This window comes from Tachysurus fulvidraco, chromosome 7 (assembly GCF_022655615.1).
Source record: "Tachysurus fulvidraco isolate hzauxx_2018 chromosome 7, HZAU_PFXX_2.0, whole genome shotgun sequence".
NCBI lineage: Eukaryota > Metazoa > Chordata > Actinopteri > Siluriformes > Bagridae > Tachysurus > Tachysurus fulvidraco.
In genome coordinates, this window is record NC_062524.1 from 12,786,322 (window position 1) to 12,807,219 (window position 20,898).

At 47.7% G+C, this 20,898-nt stretch overlaps 1 protein-coding gene across 1 annotated transcript; it reads left to right on the plus strand.

The window, feature by feature from the left end:
- Positions 1-12,273: 12,273 nt before the first annotated feature.
- LOC125145182 lies at positions 12,274-19,678 on the plus strand. Its single transcript, XM_047816114.1, has 4 exons — positions 12,274-12,366; positions 12,453-13,004; positions 15,871-15,992; positions 16,394-19,678. The coding sequence occupies exons 1-4, from the start codon at positions 12,274-12,276 to the stop codon at positions 17,211-17,213; spliced, it is 1,587 nt and encodes a 528-aa protein (XP_047672070.1). The 3' UTR covers positions 17,214-19,678.
- Positions 19,679-20,898: the final 1,220 nt, after the last annotated feature.

A 20,898-nucleotide genomic window follows, 5' to 3' on the forward strand; every position in this document is an offset into this window, starting at 1 on the left:
GTGGCCGGCCCGAGACTCGAACCCACAACCTTAGGGTTGAGTCAGACTCTCTAACCATTAGGCCATGACTTCCCCAGGTGTGTGAGTGTGCACCATCCCTGGTTAACAAAGGTGTATCCTTTTCGAATTATCACCTCAACAAGGCCACATTCCATTTTCAGTTCTTATCGAGCACCTGTACACAAACTCCCCTAAAGTTTACATCTTTCTCACATGTACAATGTTAACAGTTGGAACAAGGGCCTCTTGTCCTTTCTCCCTAGTCTGACACACAGAATACTGTAAAAGCACATAATTAGGTTGACCACTTCCATGTATGGTGCAATAAAAACTCACTCATTTTAAACATCTATAAAACAAAAGAAATGGTGATCGACTTTAGAAAAAAGCACCATCCACTGCAAATTGTTACTATTCAAAGGACTGTTATTGAGACTGTGATGGAATATAAGTATCTGGGCACTATTACTGATTATAAACTCAGATGGTTTGCCAACACACTAGCAAGATACTCAAAAGCACAGCAACGGCTCTATTTCTTAAGGAAACTGTGTAGTTTTAATGCAGACACAACGACCTTGACAGTGTTTTACTTAACTTTTATTCACAGTGTGGTGACTTTCGCCATCCAGTGCTGGGATGGAGGTCTTTCTGTCCAGAACAGGAATATGCTGGATAAGGTGACTAAAATGGGCAGAAAAATTACTGGATCTAATGTTAAAAGCATCTCCAATCTTACAGATCAGTATACCTTCAATCTGGCATTGAGGATACTGGATGATCCATCCCACCCACTTTTCCTAGAGTTCTCCTTACTCCCATCTGGATGTAGATTTCGAATGCCACCAACAAAAATAAACGTGCTATTACATCATTTGTACCAAGGAGCATTCAGTTACTGAACAGATTAGACACAGGTATTTATAATTTATATAATTTTTTTAATTAGCTATTGATTCATTTTTAGATATTGGACTGATTATTGTATGTCACTATCATTGTTGTGTTTTTGTTGTTTATGTTTTGTTTTTTTGTGTCTTCTATGTTTGTAAAGTTGTTGGATTTTAAAGTGGCTTCCTTGAGTGCAAAAGAAATTCCCTTTGGGGCAATAAAGGTTTCAATTCAATTCAATTATATAAAAACAGATAACAATTATATAAAAACACTCGTGATATTTAAAATTTCCACTACAAGAGTTTACTTTAGAACTTTTGTACAATATACAGCAGCAATAGTTTGTGTAACCTATACGGACGATGTGATGACTAAAAGTTCTAATAATGCATTACCGATAGATATGAAGCAGGGAATATAATTATGGTGAGTTGTTAATCAGGGTGATTGCCTGGGGAAAGAAACTGTTCCTGTGTCTGACAGTTTTGGTAAACAGCTCTGTAGCACCTGAGAGAAGGGAGGAGCTGAAAGACTGATGTTTCCTGCCCGGTTTCTGGTTCTTGTATCGTACTTCTTGTATCGTACAAGTCCGTCTCTAGGTTACGACCGTAACCCTAGTACCCTGAGGAACGAGACGCTGTGTCGAAACGCTATGGGAATGCCCCTGCGTGACCGCGCTCTGAACCACGTGTGTAATCTGACCAATAGGCGTCGGCGGGTGATGTTGTGTAAACAGGAAGCTACAAATGGTTGCGAGATGGACAAGACGCTACCTCCTGCGAGAGAAGGTAAGCACCGCAGGAATGCAGGGAGTGTGGCACGGAGACACAGAGTCTCGTTCCTCAGGGAACTAGGGTTACGGTCCCTCACTCTCTAACTAGGGTCTGGTCAGCTGGGTGGACCAACCCGCAGCGTCACAGATGTCTTGGAGTGCCACTCCAGTGGACCAGGCCGTAGAGGCCACCACACTCCGGGTGGAGTGTGCTCGAACCCTGAGCGGTGCGGGGAGGCCAGAGGACTCGTAGGCCGACACAATCGCATCCACTACCCATCTGCTCAACGTCTGCTTAGCGGCCGAGAAACCCTTCCTGTTAGGGCCGTAACAGACAAGCAGCTGCTCCGACTTTCTCCACGGACTCGTCCTGCGGAGTTAAGTGACCAGTGCTCGCACTGGACACAGTCGGTTCTGTCGTTCCTGTTCCGGGGCTGTAAACGGAGGATGGCAGAATGCCTGCAACACGACAGGTCATGAGGGGGCCGAAGGCACCTTCGGTACGTACCCAGGTTTCGGATAGAGAAACACTCTGGCCATGCCAGGGGCAAACTCCAGGCGAGATGGGGCCACGGACAGGGCCTGCAGTTCCCCGATCCTCTTCAGGGAGGAAATCGCCAAGAGGAAGGTGGTCTTAATAGACAGAAACCTAAGGGCCACTTCAGTCAATGGCTCGAAGGGGGGCTCCAATAGAGCCAACAACACAACTGCCAGATCCCAGACAGGCACTCTGGGTCGTGTCCCGGGCCTCAGTCTCCAGGCGCCGCAGAGGAAACGTGTCACCAATGGGTGCCTACCCAGCGACTGCCCCCCCGGTGGGGTGCTATATGCCACGATTGCGGACACGTAAACCTTCAGGGTCGAGGGGGTTAACCCAGCGGCAAACTGTTCCTGTAAGAACTCCAGAACTGAGCTGATAGGGCAGTTAACTGGTTCCAGGCCATGGTGCTCACACCACGACATAAACAGTCGCCACCGTGCGGTGTACGACCTCCTCATGGAGGAAGCTCTGGAGTGGAGAAGGGTCTCTACTACCTCAGTAGAGAGACCAGCTGCTATGAACTTTGCCCCCTCAGGGGCCACAGCCACAGCCTCCACAGCTCTGGGGGGTGCACCAGGGTTCTGCCCGCCTGTGAGAGAAGATCCCCCCTGGGAGGAATTTCCCACGGAGGGCCCCCGAGTAGAGACACCAGATCCGCAAACCATGGCTTGCCCGGCCAACGAGGTGTTACCAGGAGGAGACAGACTCCATCCCGGCGAACTCTTTCCAGAACTCCAGGGAGAAGTACGATAGGGGGAAAGGCGTACCGGTGTAGCCTCAGTCACGACTGTACCATGGCATCCAGACCTAATGGGGCTGGGTGAGAGAGAGAGAACCAGATGGGACAGTGTGAGGTCTCGCAAACAGATCCACCTGGGCTCTGTCGAACCTCCGCCATATGAACTCAACCACCTCGGGGTGGAGACGCCATTCCCCAGGCATCGGCCCCTGCCTCGACAGGGCATCTGCTCTGACATTCAACCGTCCCAGAATATAAATGACCCTCAAAGAGAGGAGTCTGTCCCGAGACCACAAGAGGATCGCTCGTGCTAGCTTGTACAAAGGGCGAGTTCGGAGGCCCCCTTGGTGGGTCATGTAGGAGACCACCGCAGTATTGTCCATGCGGACCAATACATGGCGATCTCTTAGGTCCGGGAGGAAGTGTGAGGGAAGTGTTCGTTGTTAGCGTCATGTGACAACATGGAGCCCCCAACACGGGGCCTTGGGACAGAAACGTTCAGTCTTTCCAAACATCCAAGGCTCAGGTTTCCCCTGAGAGAAAACCCCCTGCCCCGGAAGGATGGAAACGTGAAAGTATGCGTCTTCCAGATCTAATGTGACGAACCAGTCCCCGAACCTGATCTGAGTCATGACCTCCTTGAGTGAGCATCCTGAACCTGAGCCTCTTGAGAGAGCGCGGTTCAAGGAGCGTAGATCTAGAATGGGACGCAACCCGCCATCCTTCTTCGGAACAACAAAATATGGGTTGTAGAAGCCTGACTCTCGAACTGAGGGGGGAACCACCTCGATGGTTCCTTTCCTCAGGAGTGTGCGCACTTCTTGTTCCAGGACCAGAGCCTGCTTGGGTCCCACCAGGGTGGGACACATCCCGTTGAAACGGGGAGGAGAAGACATGAACTGAACCGTGTAGCCGTCCTCTATGATCCGCAGGACCCACCGGGAGACTCGTGGCAGCTCCTCCCAAGCTGTCAGAAAGTTCCTCAGGGGAACCAGCCCCTTGGAGCTGGCCTCTGACCCACTCAGAGCAGCTGGGGCCGAGCCCTGCAGCTGATGGTGCCTCGCAAGAGGTGGCGGACCCTCCCCGTCCACAACGAACCTTCGGGTGGAAAGGTGGGGAGCGAATCGCTGGAGGGAAGCTGCGCCCTGAGGCACATCTTGTGGCAGGGCTGGCAGACCGGCCTCCATGACCTGAACGGCCGGAGCAACATACTGCAGCCGTTGAATTTGGCCGGAAGTGGAGGGAGGTGGCCGCTGGCGGGGGCCGTGCTCTGGAGCACATCGTGTGGCAGAGCCAATGGCCTGGTGCCCTGGTGGTGCAGTGGAGGGATGGGCACCGTAACGTGAGGTGTGCCCCATCGCCCCAACCGTAGTCTGACGACGTATGCACCACTGCTCGTTTGTCGGAGGCGAGGGTGACCCTCAGGTCGTCCTGCTCCATCTTGGGCCTAGAGTGTCGCCTTGGGCCCTTAGGCCCTGCCCGCAGAGATCGGGTTGCCACGCTCTGTTTCTGGGCTTCGCGGTGCCCAAAAGGACCAGGCTGGGGCTGCCGCCGAACAGCCCCACGAGATCGCCGAGGGAGGTACTGCTGAAATGCAGCCGATTGCTTTTTAGACTCCTGGAACTTGTTCACGACCGCCGTCACAGCGTCGCCAAACAGTCCAGGAGGAGCCATCGGTGCGTCCAACAGCACAGCTCGATCCTTGTCCGGGAGGTCAGACAAGGTGAGCCACAGATGCCTTTCAGTGGCCACCAGGGCCGCCGTGGACCGATCAATGGCCCCGCACCGTGTGTTTCGTGGCTCGAAGTGTCAAGTCAGCAGTCCGACGCAACTCTTCAATATCAGCGGTCCCGGAGCTAAGTTCCTCACCCAAATTTCGTAGCAGATCAGCCTGGTATGTGTGCAACACACCAATGGTGTGGAGGCAGCCCGCGGCCTGACCTGCTGCCGCGTAAGCCTTCCCCACTAAGGCCGACGTAGCACGTAGCTTAGTAGGGAACACCGGGGCCTTTAGCGATGATGCTATGCTAGGGGAGAGATAGCTAGCCAGAGTCTCTTCCACACGTGGCATCGCCCCGTAGCCGCACACCTTAGCCTCAACCACATTCGCAGAGCGAGGAGTGACGAGGAAAAAATGGCAGGCCCCGGCACCCAGGAAGTGACACAGGAAGCAGGAAACACTCATCCAGCTTACTGGATGCACGCTGCTTCTGCTGCTCCACCGGCCAATCTAAATCCAGCTTGGCTACGGCTCGTGTCACGACCTCGAGGAGCTCCTCATACAGCATAAGCTGTGAGAGACATGTAATGCATGTCTGCTTGCACCGGGAGAAGAAGCAGCCATCAGGCCTGCTTCTCGAGGGTGTATGAGCTCGATTCAGCAGACAAGACTGGAGAGGACTCATCCGCCTCCAATCCCGCTGCGATATCGGCCTGCGAGCCCGATTTACGGAAATTCTGTCATCATTCGATCAGAAACACAGTATCAGAAAAACAGCGCTTACCTGAACGAGCAGAAGCTTTTCTGCTGTTTTTATTGTGCATTGGAGTCTGTATCTGTACTGTTTTGTTGCTGCACCAAACCAGATGGTGATGGAGGTGGAAAGGACAGATTCAATGGCTGCAGTGTAGAACAGAATCAACAGCTCCTGTGGCAGACTGCATCCTGTGCTGGGCTCTGCAGGGCCTGCTGGGTCTGATAGCATACATCCATCTTTTTCTGCAGTTTATCTCACACAGGGTAACAAAGAACCTGGAGTCTGTCGGAGGGAAAGGGATGAGACAAATCGGACCCACAACACGTCTTTAGACTGGGGAGGAAACTGGAGAACATGGACACACACATACACACACACACACACACACACACACACACACACACACACACACACAAACATATATATACACACAAAACTTGAACACAAATAAAAGTTTGTTGTGTGTTGTGTGGGTGTGTAAAAAGAAGAATATAAAACCACTTCTGTTATATAAGTTACTTATTTTAATTTTTCACAGAGCATTCAATATCTGTCAGGAAGTGAGCGCCTCAGTGGGAACAAAAATCAGGGCCAAATGCAGGGAGAGCAGACAGACAGGGGTTTAAAAAGGGTAACATGACCGACACACAGGGAACAGTAGGAATAAACTAGACAGATACAAATATGTGGTAACTTTAGTAGTTCAGGTGTTGGGCTGCTGATCAGAAGGTGGTAAGTTCAAATCCCCGGTCCACCAAGCTGCCATTGCTGGCCCTCAGTTGTATAAAATGAGATTAAAATGTAAGTCACTCTGGATAAGGCTCTACACTCACCTAAATCTCCACACTCAAAACTACAGTGCTTTACAAGTACAGGACAGGAACAGTTAGATAAACTTATTTCTACAGCTAAACCAACAATTTGTTCTCTAGATGCTATTCCAACTAAATTACTGAAAGAAGTGTTACATAAAGCTGGTGAGCCTATTCTTAATATTATTAACTCCTTGCTGTCTTTAGGTTACGTCCCTAAATCTTTCAAGTTGGCAGTCATTAGGCCACTCATTAAGAAACAGAATTTAGATCCCAATGAACTATCAAATTACAGACCTATTTCACATCTTCCTTTTATGTCTAAAATACTAGAAAAGGTTGTGTCTGTTCAACTGTGCTCCTTCTTACAGGAGAACAATATCTTTGAAGAGTTTCAGTCAGGTTTCAGGCCTCATCATAGCACAGAAACTGCACTTGTGAAAGTTACAAATAACTTGTTCTTAGCTTCGGACAAAGACTGTCAGTCCCTATTAGTTCTTGCCCTTAGTGCTGTATTCGACACTATAGATCACAACATTGCTGAGATGCTGGCTCGTCACCTCATTTTTAAACCCGCAGAGCGCAGAGGAAACTCATTATAACAAGTCTCGTTTCCTCTGTGCTGTGCGGGTTTAAAAATGGGGTGAGGAGCCAGCGTCTCGGGGGTAGCCACTGTCGTCTGCAAGGTTATAATTATATTAAAAACAAAATTGTTATAATTATATTAAAAACAAAATTGTTACAGTTTCTACTTTTTAATATTGTTAAACATAAGCAAAATTCATTTTCAGATGGTGCCCTTATAGCAACATGAGTGCAGTCAATTGCGCTGATTACATTTGGGAAACCAGACATTGCGGCAAATTGCATTTCAATTTTGGTATATTAAGTATACCATTCAAAACATTTACATTTACATTTACATTTACAGCATTTGGCAGACGCCCTTATCCAGAGCGACGTACATAAGTGCTTAAATCTCTAACACTGAATACATTAATGCTGGTTCACTAGGTTACATACGTACATTATGGCACTCAGGGATGGCTGTGATATACCAGACCTATATTGTGAGATGATACATTCCAGTAGAATTATTTCCTATACAAAAAGATCTTAGAGACAATGTTGAGGATTACTTATAGTTTTTCATATATAAATAATTTGCCTGTCTGCCAATTCCTGCTGGAAACAGCCGGTTGCCAACTACCCCAGAGTGGTGAGGACTTGTATTTGGACTGGGATGGCATGGTTCCAGTGTGTTGCCCTCTCTAATACTGGACTCAATTAAACACATAGATCTAAGAGCACAGCTCTAGGGAATCAAAAACGGCTTATTAGCCAGTCATCATAATGGTCCCAGAAAACTCGTTCTCTCCTTATTCTGCCATTGGCGTAATCCTCCAACAGTGCCAGCAGTGCCATCATGAAGCATTACATAAAGGGTCACCGGAGGATTTATATGTTTCTAGCAATTAGACAGATCGTTAACACCTTGACAAAATCAAGAATTAATTTGTGGGCGAAAATTTAAGACAAAAATGTTATAGTGAACACATGCTTCTTGATGACGGTTTTGTAATGAACACTGTAATAGTTAGGACCGAAGATGAGTAGCGATTGTGCTTCATGACTGTATTTGCAGACTTTGACATTTTATGATATATGTACATTACGGAAAATATTTCGTTTTTACACTGTGTTGTGCAGTTCTCTAATAAAAGGGTATTTCATGCTATTCTGTATCACATGTAGTCACGCCATCTCCTCCTGTGCTCCAGTTGTGAGCAATGTGACTGTAAGGCAGCGCTGATATTTTTTTTTTTTTTTTAAATACATTTTGAATTACGTTTGGATTTTACAAGATGTATATAGCCTAAAACAATCGGCACAAATAACACTGTTGGATTTAATCCTCATGACAATGTGGATATAACGTATGAAATGGAGTGAAATTAAATGTCATTAATTCTTATAATCTGCGATGGGTTGGTACTCCGTCCAGGGTGTATCCTGCCTTGATGCCCGATGACGGCTGAGATAGGCACAGGCTCCCCGTGACCCGAGAAGTTCGGATAAGCGGTAGAAAATGAATGAACGAATGAATAATTCTTATAATCGTTCTTCTCACATTTATTTTCTACAATCTAACTTCAGTTCAGGACCTCACCATCTGTGTCACCAATTCCCTTTGTCTCCAGAATGTGCGTACGCACAGCTCAAAGTTTGCTTATAGGTGCGCACATTCTCCCGTCAAGTTTGTTTTTTATAGATCATAACCTTTGCATAAGAACTGGCGTATACGTTTCCAGCCCCGTTTTGTGCGTACGCATGCTTTATAAATGAGACCCCTGGTCTTTATCAGCATCATTTGAAGACTTAAGGCAGGAGGGAATTGGTGTTGGCAGGGGCATCACTAGGCCCTTTTTAGGGGTGCTTTAGCCCCCCTAAACGTCTGCCCAGCCCCCCTAAAAAATTATTTGATTAAAAAATTATTTTTTGATCGCTTCAGTCCCCTTTAAAAACGCATTTGAAGTGGCGACAAGCTGCGTCATGTTACGGCTCCTCCCCTGACCTGAGTCTGCGTGGATTCAGCACATTTTTCAATCTGCAGGGACGCCGAGCAGAGCGAACATCAGAGAGTGAACATCAGAGAGTGTGTGTGCTTTTATTGATGCATCAAGGTGTGTGTGCTTTTATTGATGGCTTGCTATGATATGACACCTGCATCAGTGCAGTTTACTGGACCAATACACCGTTCGGTTTCTCATCCAATGTGTCTTCGCTGCGTTCAACTTCAGCCCTTATCACAGTGTGATAGTATACATCCCTACCCTGGGGGCTGAGACCCCCATCCATCCATCCATCCATCTTCTACCGCTTATCCGGGGCCGGGTCGCGGGGGCAGCAGTCTAAGCAGGGATGCCCAGACTTCCCTGCCCAGACACTGACTCCAGCTCTTCCAGGGGAATACCGAGGCGTTCCCAGGCCAGCCGAGAGACATAGTCCCTCCAGCGTGTCCTAGGTCTTCCCCGGGGCCTCCTCCCCGGTTGGACATGCCCGGAACTCCTCCCCAGGGAGGCGTCCAGGAGGCATCTGAAACAGATGCCCGAGCCACCTCAGCTGACTCTTCTCGATGTGGAGGAGCAGCGGCTCTACTCTGAGCTCCTCCCGAGTGACCGAGCTCCTCACCCTATCTCTAAGGGAGCGCCCAGCCACCCTGCGGAGGAAACTCATTTCAGCCGCCTGTATCCGGGATCTCGTCCTTTCGGTCATGACCCAAAGCTCATGACCATAGGTGAGGGTAGGAACGTAGATCGACCAGTAAATAGAGAGCTTCACCTTGTGGCTCAGCTCTTTCTTCACCACAACAGATCGGTATATCGACCGCATCACTGCAGAAGATACACCAATCCGCCTGTCGATCTCCCGCTCCATCCTTCCCTCACTCGTAAACGAGATAATTAAACTCCTCCACTTGAGGCAGGAGCTCTCCACCAACCTGAAGGGGGCAAGCCACCCTTTTCTGACTGAGAACCATGGCCTCGGACTTGGAGGTGCTGATTCTCATCCCCGCCGCTTCACACTCGGCTGCAAACCATCCCAGTGCACGCTGAAGGTCCTGGTTTGAGGAAGCAAGCAGGACAACATCATCTGCACATAGCAGAGACAAAATCCTGTGGTCCCCAAACCGGACTCCCTCCGGCCCCATACTGCGCCTAGAAATCCTGTCCATATAAGTAATGAACAGGACCGGTGACAAAGGGCAGCCCTGCCGGAGTCCAACATGCACCGGGAACAAGTCTGACTTACTGCCGGCAATGCGAACCAAACTCCTGCTCCGGCCATATAGGGACCGGACAGCCCTTAACAGTGGGCCCCGGACCCCCATACTCCCAGAGCACCCCCCACAGGTCACCACGAGGGACACAGTCAAAAGCCTTCTCCAGATCCACAAAACACATGTGAACTGGTTGGGCAAACTCCCATGAACCCTCCAGCAACCTGGCGAGGGTATAGAGATTGTCCAGTGTTCCACGACCGGGACGAAACCCGCATTGTTCCTCCTGAATCCGAGGTTCGACTATCGGCCGAATTCTCCTCTCCAGTACCCTGGCATAGACTTTTCCGGGGAGACTGAGGAGTGTTGGAACACACCCTCCGGTCTCCCTTCTTAAACAGAGGGACCACCACCCCAGTCTGCCAGTCCAGAGGCACTGTCCCCATCCTCCACGCGATGCTGCAGAGGCGTGTCAACCAAGACAGCCCCACAACATCCAGAGACTTGAGGTACTCAGGGCGGATCTCTTCCACCCCGAGTGCTTTGCCACTGAGGAGCTTCTCAACTACCTCAGTGACCTCAGCTTGGGGAATCGACGAGTCCACAACCGAGCCCCCGCCCTCTGCTTCCTCAGTGGAAGCCATGTCGGTTCTTTGAGGCCAACCGATTCCTTCTCCATGGCCTCACCAAACTCCTCCCAGACCCGAGTTTTTGCCTCCGTAACCACCCGGGCTGAAGCTCGCTTGACCCTTCGGTACCTATCAGCTGCCTCCGGAGTCCCCCGAGCCAATCAGGCTCGATAGGACTCCTTCTTAATCTTGACGGCATCCCTTACTTCCGGGGTCCACCACCGGGTTCGGGGATTGCCACCCCAACAGGCACCGGAGACCTTACCAGAGGCCGCGTCGACAATGGAGGTGGAGAACATGGTCCACTCGGACTCAATGTCTCCAACCTCCCTCGGGATCTGGTTGAAGCTCTGCCGGAGGTGGGAGTTGAAGATCTCTCTGACCGGAGACTCTGTCAAACGTTCCCAGCAGACACTCACAGTACGTTTGGGTCTGCCAAGTCTGTCCAACTTCCTCCCCCGCCATCGGATCCAACTCACCACCAGGTGGTGATCAGTTGACAGCTCCGCCCCTCTCTTTACCCGAGTGTCCAAGACATACGCCCGGAAGTCAGATGAAACAACCACAAAGTCGATCATCGACTTCCGACCTAGGGTGTCCTGGTGCCATGTGAACTAATGGACTTATGCTTGAACAGGGTGTTCGTTATGGACAAACTGTGACCACACGGGTTCAGGTCGGGGGGGCCGTTCCTCCCAATCACGCCCCTCCAGGTGTCACTGTCACTGCCCACGTGAACGTTGAAGTCCCCCAGTAGAACGACGGAGTCCCCGGTCGGAGCACTTTCCAGCACCCCTTCCAGACACGCCAAGAAGGTCGGGTACTCTACACTGCCATTTGGCCCATAAGCACAAATAACCATGAGAGACCTATCCCGACCCGAAGGCGCAGGGAAACGACCCTCTCGTTCACCGGGGTGAACTCCAACATATTGTTGCTGAGCTGGGGGGCAGGGTGGGGCCCCGGTTGCGCCTTACCGGGCGACTTCACGGACCTTGGTTTCACTTTACTCATAGGGGTTTTTTGAACCGCTCTTTGTCTGGCCTGTCACCCAGGACCTGTTTGCCTTGGGAGACCCTACCAGGGGCAAAAAGCCCCAGACAACATAGCTCCTAGGATCATTCAGGTACGCAAACCCCTCCACCACAATCCACAATAAGGTGGCAGTTCAAGGAGGGGGCTGAGCCCCCCTAAAATGAAAATTCTAGATTTGCCCCTGGGTGTTGGGTTTGTGGTGAACTCAGAGTTTGCGCTGACCCATTAGTTCCTCAGGAGCTCTTGTATGCAGGAGTTTTTCCTCGTCACCGTCACCTCAAACAAGATTCAAACATGAAATTCAAACACTATTTCACTTTTCACTATTGTGAACCTTTCTAGACACAGCATACACTCACAGTAACAAAGGGATCAATCGCAAGTAGAAATATAAAAGCACAGTGACCCCCAGAGCAGTGGCGGTTCTAGGATTTTTCTGTAACAGGGGCCATTAAGGGGCCACATGTTACATTCAGGGGCCAAGTACAGGGTACATTCAAGCACACAAAATAATTTATTCAGTACGGTGCAAATACATTTCGGCAGTCATTCCTTTTTCAAACGCTCTAATAAAAAATTACGAGCCAGTAATTATGAGGAGAGAGCACGCCGCGTCCGTCAGCAACTCTGTCTATACTGTGGGAGGTCCGGACACCTGCTACCAGCCTGCCCCACCAGACCACGCAGTAGCCGAGACACCCTGGTGAGTTTGAACGTGTTCACTCCCCGAGTTCACTCACAGAATTGTGCTCAATTTGATGTATGACTAAAGGTCCAGGGGGAGGAGTTGAGTCTGGTGGCACTCATTGACTCTGGCGCTGCAGGAAATTTCACCTCGGATGAGTTCGCTAAGGCTAAGGCCATCCCTATGACCAGGTGCGCCTCACCCTTGGCCGTGGAGGCGATAGACGGGCGACCGCTTGGAAAGGGAAGAATCCAGTTCACCACTGAAGACGTCGAGCTGCAAGTGGGCCTGTCTCAAATTGAAACCATTCGCTTCCTCGAGATGACATCTCCACATCACCCACTGATTTTGGGCCTGCCGTGGCTGCAGCTCCATGACCCTGTCATCTCCTGGAGAGAGCATCAGATTATTTCCTGGGACAAAACCTGCACCCAGCATTGCAGTCGATCAGTATTCCAATCGTTCATCAATGAGGTGTTCCGGGACATGGTGGATCGCTGGGTGATCGTGCATATTGACGACATCCTCATTCATTCTGAAACATTGGAAGAACACATACAGCATGTACGAATGGTACTTAAGCGGCTAATCCAACATCGCCTGTATGCTAAAGCAGAGAAGTGCCAGAGTTCATCCCAGGTGATTCATCCCCAGGTCACGTTCTTGCTATATCCTTGTACAACGATCTGATCTCCCCTTCAGCCACAGCTCGCAACCTTGGGGTAACCATGGACAATCAACTGTCCTTTTCCTCTCATGTTGCTAATGTGACTTGCTAATGTCGGTTTCTTCTCTACAACATTAGAAGGATTCTGCCATTTTTGTCCACACAGACTGCTCAAGTACTTGTTCAGTCTCTTGTCATTTCTAGACTGGATTACTGCAATGCACTGCTGGCAGGTCTACCTATGAATCAAATGATCCAAAATGCAGCTGCCCAGCTTGTTTTCAACCTGCCAAAGTTCTCGCATACCACCCCGCTGCTGCGATCCCTCCACTGGCTTCCGGTAGCTGCACGCATCCGATTCAAAACACTGATGCTGGCCTACAAAGCCAAAAATGGACCAGCTCCCTCTTACCTCAAAGCCTTCATCATTCCTCGCACTGCACCCCTCAACCTCCGATCTACCAGCACTGCTCGACTTGTAACAGACAAGGTGTTACCGGTTTCTTTTGTGTTTTGTTCCTTTTATGTTTGTTGATTTCTTAGGGGTAGTTGCAAGCAGGGTTGTAGTACCTCTGGGAGCAGCTTGGGGGCACTAGTGCCAGGAGGTAACCAGCATATAAGCTGACCTACCATAGAAGCAAATTTGTTGGTAGAGGGAAGCCTCATGGTTTCCAATCAAGCTACCTTGTTACCTTTGTTGTTAAGTCCTAATTGAGAACTCTGAATTTCTGCTCAATTGTAAGTATGGATTACCATGTATTCCTCCTGGTTTGTTGTTAAAAAGATACTAATGTTAGTTGTTTGTTTTCTTTCTAGAAAGGACTTTTGATTATTTTTGCTTGTTTTGGGTCACAAATGTCTCTTTCACTACAGATCAGGGGATTAAAAACATTGCATCGCACTCAAATAACCGTTTGGATTTCAAGCTCATCTCAGCCCACAAACATTATCACTTATCAGAAAAACTGAATACGGACTCATTGACTTGGAGGGAAAAGGAAGAATGGGGCCAACGCTTGCTTTTGGGTTTGTTCATTGTCTGGGGGCGCGGGGTGCTGGCACTTGCAGATTTAAAAATAAAACGATTGTAAAAGTTCATTTGTTTCATGAATGTGTATCAGTACAGGTCAAAATTCTGAACCCCTCAGAGTAACCGCTAAATCATAGGAGGTGTTACAGAATGGCGCCCAAGCAGGGACGCTCCTAATTGAACTTTACGGAGTCCCTTGTGTTAAAAATATAAATTTTGACTGTACTGATGTATGTTCATGAACAAATATTGTAAACAATCAACCATCATCTGCAATGGAAGATAGCGCAGCACCTAGCACTGATTATTCAGGTGAAGCTTTGGTGGAGCGTAGAGATCCGGTAACAAATCTCACAGATACGTTTAGTAAGTTGTATTTAGATTCAGAGGAGGAAGAAAGAGAGGGTGGTGAGCATATAGGTGAATCTGGCAACTTACCATTACCCCCTCCACCTATTGAGTATCATGAAGATGAGCTGCAAGGTGGCAATGATGAAAATGTCCAACGCATGTGTAGTATCGAAGAGCATCTTGTTGATCTTGAGCACAGAGTCAGTGAACTCATCACCACAGAAACAATGAGCACAAAGTTAAAAGCCTGCGAAGATAGAATTAGCTACTGTTTACAGAGAGAGCTGGATCGTGTCAAACAGCAATGTTATTTCAAAATTGATGAACTGAGTCAGAGCGTTTTTGATTGTTTAAAGCGGCGAGATAGACAACTGGAGCAACAATTCAAAGCTATTAAACCCATCATGCCCACTCCTGTGAATTCCAGCACTACTGCTTCTTATAGGATGTCTCAAATACCATCCAGGATCGCTTCAGTTCCTCAAGACCCCACAAAGCAAGTTCTTCAGCATCTCCTCTCTCTACTGTTAAGCTTGAATTTCCTACTTTTAGTAATTTGGATTCAGAAGACCCCATTGATTTCATTGATCATTTTGAAGAGTACAATGAATTGAGACCTATGCATTGTGAAGAGTTGTTAGCAGCGTTATCTGTGAGTCTTAAGGGTACTGCTGAGAGCTGGTGGAAAGCAGAGAAGCAAAATATTACAGATTGGCTCTCATTCAAAAAAAGTTCTTTTTTCGTTTTTGAATGAAGACCACAAAGAAGTTGCTGCTCAGAAGTTGGCAAGTTACAGACAAACAGATAGCGAAAGTATAAGAGACTTTGCTTTTAACTACAGAGCGATATCATTAAAGATTAACCCTATAATGTCTGAAAATGAGCTAGTGCAAGCAACGTTGAGAAACTGCAATCCCCGATTGGCTTCGCTGTTGAGGGGAACAGCAAAAACAATTGATGATTTGGTTCGTCTCGGCACACAAATAGAGAAGGACTGGGCAGAGAGCAAGAGAAGATGGAGTCAAGGAAAAGATGAGGAGCAGAAGAAGAAATCTTCAGGTGGAAAGGTTCAACCGAATCACCTCATGCTTATGGATCCCACTTTTAGCTCTCATTGTAACAATGTACTGCAAGCTCCCATAATCTTAAATCATTCATACTTCAATGCTGTAGTTGATACAGGAAGCACCTTTTCATAGTTGAAGCAAGATGTATGGAAGAGATTGAAGAAGAAGAATGAACAATTGATCAGAAGTGCTCAAACATTCATGCTTGCTAATGGCCAGAGTCAGGAAACCCAGGGCAAAGTACTCTGGGAATGTGAAGTATATGGAGTGAAACATGAGGTTTCGAAACATGAGTGAAACGATTTCGATGCTTCCCGTATATACTTGCCCGATGCTAACGCCAGTCATCCTATGTGTTTTAATAAAATGCACGAGCACGCTGCTGCCCAGTTTTATGCTGCACAAGGAGAAGACGCGATGATTCACGAGGAGGAGAATTTGAAGCTGATCAACCAAGCAGTGGAAGACTCACATGCGGTGAATGAGGTAAAGAATCAGTTGAAAGCTCTCATGTGTGACTGGCCTTTAGTATGTACCCAAAAACTAGGGCGTACTAACCTTATTAAGCATGAGATTAGAACAATTGATGAATTTCCTTTAAGGAAGAGACCATACAGAGTTTCTAAGACTAAAAATGACTTTATCGAAGAACAGATTAAGGAGTTCATTCATTCATTCATTCATTTTCTACCGCTTTATCCGAACTACTCGGGTCACGGGGAGCCTGTGCCTATCTCAGGCGTCATCGGGCATCAAGGCAGGATACACCCTGGACGGAGTGCCAACCCATCACAGGGCACACACACACTCTCATTCACTCACACACTCACACACTACGGACAATTTTTCCAGAGATGCCAATCAACCTACCATGCATGTCTTTGGACCGGGGGAGGAAACCGGAGTACCCCGAGGAAACCCCCGAGGCACGGGGAGAACATGCAAACTCCGCACACACAAGGCGGAGGCGGGAATCGAACCCCGACCCTGGAGGTGTGAGGCGAACGTGCTACCCACTAAGCCACCGTGCCCCCCAGATTAAGGAGTTACTTCAGCTAAATATCATTAAACCTTCTACGTCTCCGTGGGCTTCACCAGTGGTGGTCGTAGATAAAAAAGATGGAGGATCCCGGTTATGCGTTGATTACCGTGGTCTTAATGCAAAAACCCACCTCGACGCATATCCAATGCCTCAGATCACAGATATTCTCGATTCTCTCCAAGGAGCCAAGGTGTTCAGCACATTGGACTTAAAGAGTGGATACTGGCAAGTTGAAATGGATCCTGCAAGTATGGAAAAGACCGCCTTCATTACTGCTTCAGAGCTATATGAATTCTTTTGCCTTCCATTTGGCCTGAAAAACGCTGCAGCATCTTTCCAACGACTAATGGAACAAGTTCTCAGAGAGCATAAGAACAAATGTTGCATGGTCTATATCGATGATATTATTGTCTACTCTCCTGACATCCAAACGCACCTGCACCATCTTAAACAAGTGTTTTGTAGTCTGCACAAGGCCGGACTCACTCTGAACCTCAAGAAGTGTAAGTTTATCTGTTTTTCACTTGACTACTTAGGCCATACCATCACAGCAGATGGAGTCAAGGTGAATTCAGACAAAGTGGAACATACAAATCAGAACATACCCAACTCCCAAGTCCTTAAAAGAAGTACAGAGATTTCTTGGTCTGGCAGCTTGGTACCATCGGTTTATTCCTGTTTTCTCCACTAAAGCAGCACCTTTACACGCATTGAAGAGGAAAGGAGTGAAGTGGAAGTGGACGGACAAGTGTCAACGTTCATTTGACCTCATCAAAGATGAACTCACTAGAGCACCTGTTTTAGTTACACCTAACTTTGATGTTTTTTTTAAAGTACAGACCGATGCAAGTGATGTGGGTTTGGGAGCTGTTTTGACTCAGGAAGTGGATAGACAAGAGAGAGTTGTTGCCTATGCCTCCCGTTTGCTCAAAGGTGCTGAGAAATCCTATTCGACATCAGAGAAGGAATGTCTAGCAGTAGTATGGGCTGTAGAAAAGTGGCATCATTACTTAGAAGGCAGAGCTTTCGAGGTGATCACTGATCATGCATCCTTAGTCTGGCTTTTCCAACATCCAAAACCCTCATCCAGACTGGAAAGATGGACGATAAGACTACAAGGATACCACTTTTCTGTACGGTATCGAAACGGACAATGTAATGTTGTGCCAGATGCGTTATCCAGGAGAGATGAAGCTGAATCACCGGCTGTGGTGTTGCACACTCCAGCAAAGCGTGGTTTTAATGCTGTCATTTGTGATCTGCCATTGGGTTTGTCAGAAATCGCTGATGAACAAAAAAATGACACAGAGTGCCAAGAGATCATAGTTGAAGCCAAGACCCAAAAAACCACAGATCTTAAGAGAACGCACTATGTTTTTAAAAATGAAGTGTTATTTAGGAGCCTTCCAGACTCTAAAGAAGGCCAAAGGCTTCAAATTGTAGTCCCTGCAAAACTGAAGGAAGTAATGTTAACTTATGCACATGACAGCCCCCTGAGTGGTCACTTGGGTAAATTCAAAACTCTAATGCGACTTTTAGAATTTGCTTATTGGCCATCGATACGTACTGATGTATGGCAGCAATGCAAAAACTGTAAGAAATGTCAACAGCATAAGCCCACTAACTTAAAACCTGCAGGTGGTCTACAAAGTGTGCCCATAGTTGAGCCTGGATATATGCTGGGCATGGACATCATGGGACCATTTCCACGGAGCACCCGGCAGAATGAGTATCTTCTGGTTATAGACGACTATTTCACAAAATGGGTAGAGGTTTTCCCCATGAGAGCTGCTAAGGCTACAATCATTGTACGAATTCTTATAGAGGAGATTTTCACAAGATGGGGAACACCAGCCTTCATCGTGTCCGATAGAGGTACACAATTTACCTCAAACCTCTTGGACCAAGTATGTAAGCAGTGGCAAGTAACACAAAAACTCACCACCGCATACCACCCTCAGTCAAACCTCACTGAACGGGTCATTCGAAATTTGAAGACTATGATTGCCATGTACGTCGAACAAAACCACCGTACCTGGGATCAGTGGATATGTGAATTCAGATTTGCACTAAATACCGCATGGCACGAAAGTACTGGGTACACACCTGCTGAGATTGCACTAGGACGACAATTGAAAGGTCCGCTGCAGAGAGCTTTACAGAATCCACCAGATCCTGACCAACCAGCCTATAGTATTCTAGAACGCCGAAAATCCCTATATGAGTCAGTAAGAGAGAACGTAGAGAAGGCACAAACTAAACAAAGAAAATACTACAACCTTAAGAGAAGAGCTCAAAACTTCATTGAGGGTGATTTAGTTTGGGTGCGTACACACCCCCTCTCGTGTGCAGATGATGCTTTTATGGCTAAGATTTCACCAAAATGGAAAGGCCCAGCTAAAATTGTAAAACAAAAAACTAGGTCCTGTAAATTACAAGGTTGCCATGTTATCTGATCCTACTCAGGTAGACTCGTATCATACCCAGAATTTAAAAATTTGCCATGGGTCAAATTTTAGTCCATGGGGAGGGGTATGTAACAGACAAGGTGTTACCGGTTTCTTTTGTGTTTTGTTCCTTTTATGTTTGTTGATTTCTTAGGGGTAGCTGCAAGCAGGGTTGTAGTACCTCTGGGAGCAGCTTGGGGGCACTAGTGCCGGGAGGTAACCAGCATATAAGCTGACCTACCATAGAAGCAAATTTGTTGGTAGAGGGAAGCCTCATGGTTTCCAATCAAGCTACCTTGTTACCTTTGTTGTTAAGTCCTAATTGAGAACTCTGAGTTTCTGCTCAATTGTAAGTATGGATTACCATGTATTCCTCCTGGTTTGTTGTTAAAAAGATACTAATGTTAGTTGTTTGTTTTCTTTCTAGAAAGGACTTTTGATTATTTTTGCTTGTTTTGGGTCACAAATGTCTCTTTCACTACAGATCAGGGGATTAAAAACATTGCATCGCACTCAAATAACCGTTTGGATTTCAAGCTCATCTCAGCCCACAAACATTATCACTTATCAGAAAAACTGAATACAGACTCATTGACTTGGAGGGAAAAGGAAGAAGGGGCCAACGCTTGCTTTTGGGTTTGTTCATTGTCTGGGGGCGCAGGGTGTGGGCACTTGCAGATTTAAAAATAAAACGATTGTAAAAGTTCAATTTGTTTCATGAATGTGTATCAGTACAGGTCAAAATTCTGAACCCCTCAGAGTAACAGCTAAATCAAAGGAGGTGTTACAGACTGGTTCCACCATCTCTCAGGGTAAGAGGCAAGTATACTACAAGACTCTTCTCTGTTCTGGCACCAAGGTGGTGGAATGAACCTCCCCTAGAGGTCCAGACAGCTGAGTCACTGGCTATTTTCAAGCGGCGATTGAAGACCTACTTATTCAGGAAACACTTCAACTAGCACTTCTTTCCTTATCTTTTACATTAAAAAAAACACAACCTTTGACACTTTTTCATTGTAACTCTGAACAAATGTTTTAAACTCATGGTATCTTAAGTATGTAACTTAGTGAGGGTCTGCCAAATGCTGTAAATGTAAATGTAAAGTGCGAGTTCCACAAGACATCCACGTCTTTCCTGGGCTACATCATCTCCGCGGGAGGTGTGGCCATGGACGATGCCAAGGTGCAAGCGGTGCTAAAATGGCCACGACCCCAGACCCTCAAAGATCTACAGCGGTTCCTCGGGTTCGCGAATTCACGCCGCTTCATTCGAGGTTTCAGCATTATAGTGGCACCGCTCACCTCCATGACAAAAAAGGAACCGTCCCGTCTGACATGGTCACCTGAGGCAGTTGCAGCCTTGCAGCTCTTAAAGGAACGTTTCACCACGGCTCCCATTCTCCATCACCCTGATCTGATTCAACCATTCATTGTCGAGGTTCCAGCACAGGAATCGGAGCGGTGCTCTCACAACACCAGGGACCGGCCGCCAAAATGTTCCCTGTGCTTTCTTCTCCCGAAAATTCTCGGTGGCCGAACATAATTACTACGTAGGGGACCGCGAACTTCTCTCCATGAAGACAGCTTTCGAGGAATGGCGGCATTGGCTAGAGGGCACCCAGCACCCCTTCACGGTCCTAACCGACCTTCACGGTCCTATCACGCCAGGCGTGATGTTTTTTACACGCTTCCACTTCACCGTAACCTACATACCTGGGTCCATAACACTAAGGCCGACACGCTCTCCCGCCTAGACAATGAGCCCGAACAAGATTCACCTGCTGGACCCATCATCCGCGAGACTCAGATAGTTGTGCCCATTCAGTGGGATATAATGACTGAAATTTCTCGAACCAATGACTGTCCACCCTCCAAAGTCTATGTGCCGGAGAACTTCCGCTCTGCCCTCATATACCTCATGCACACCTC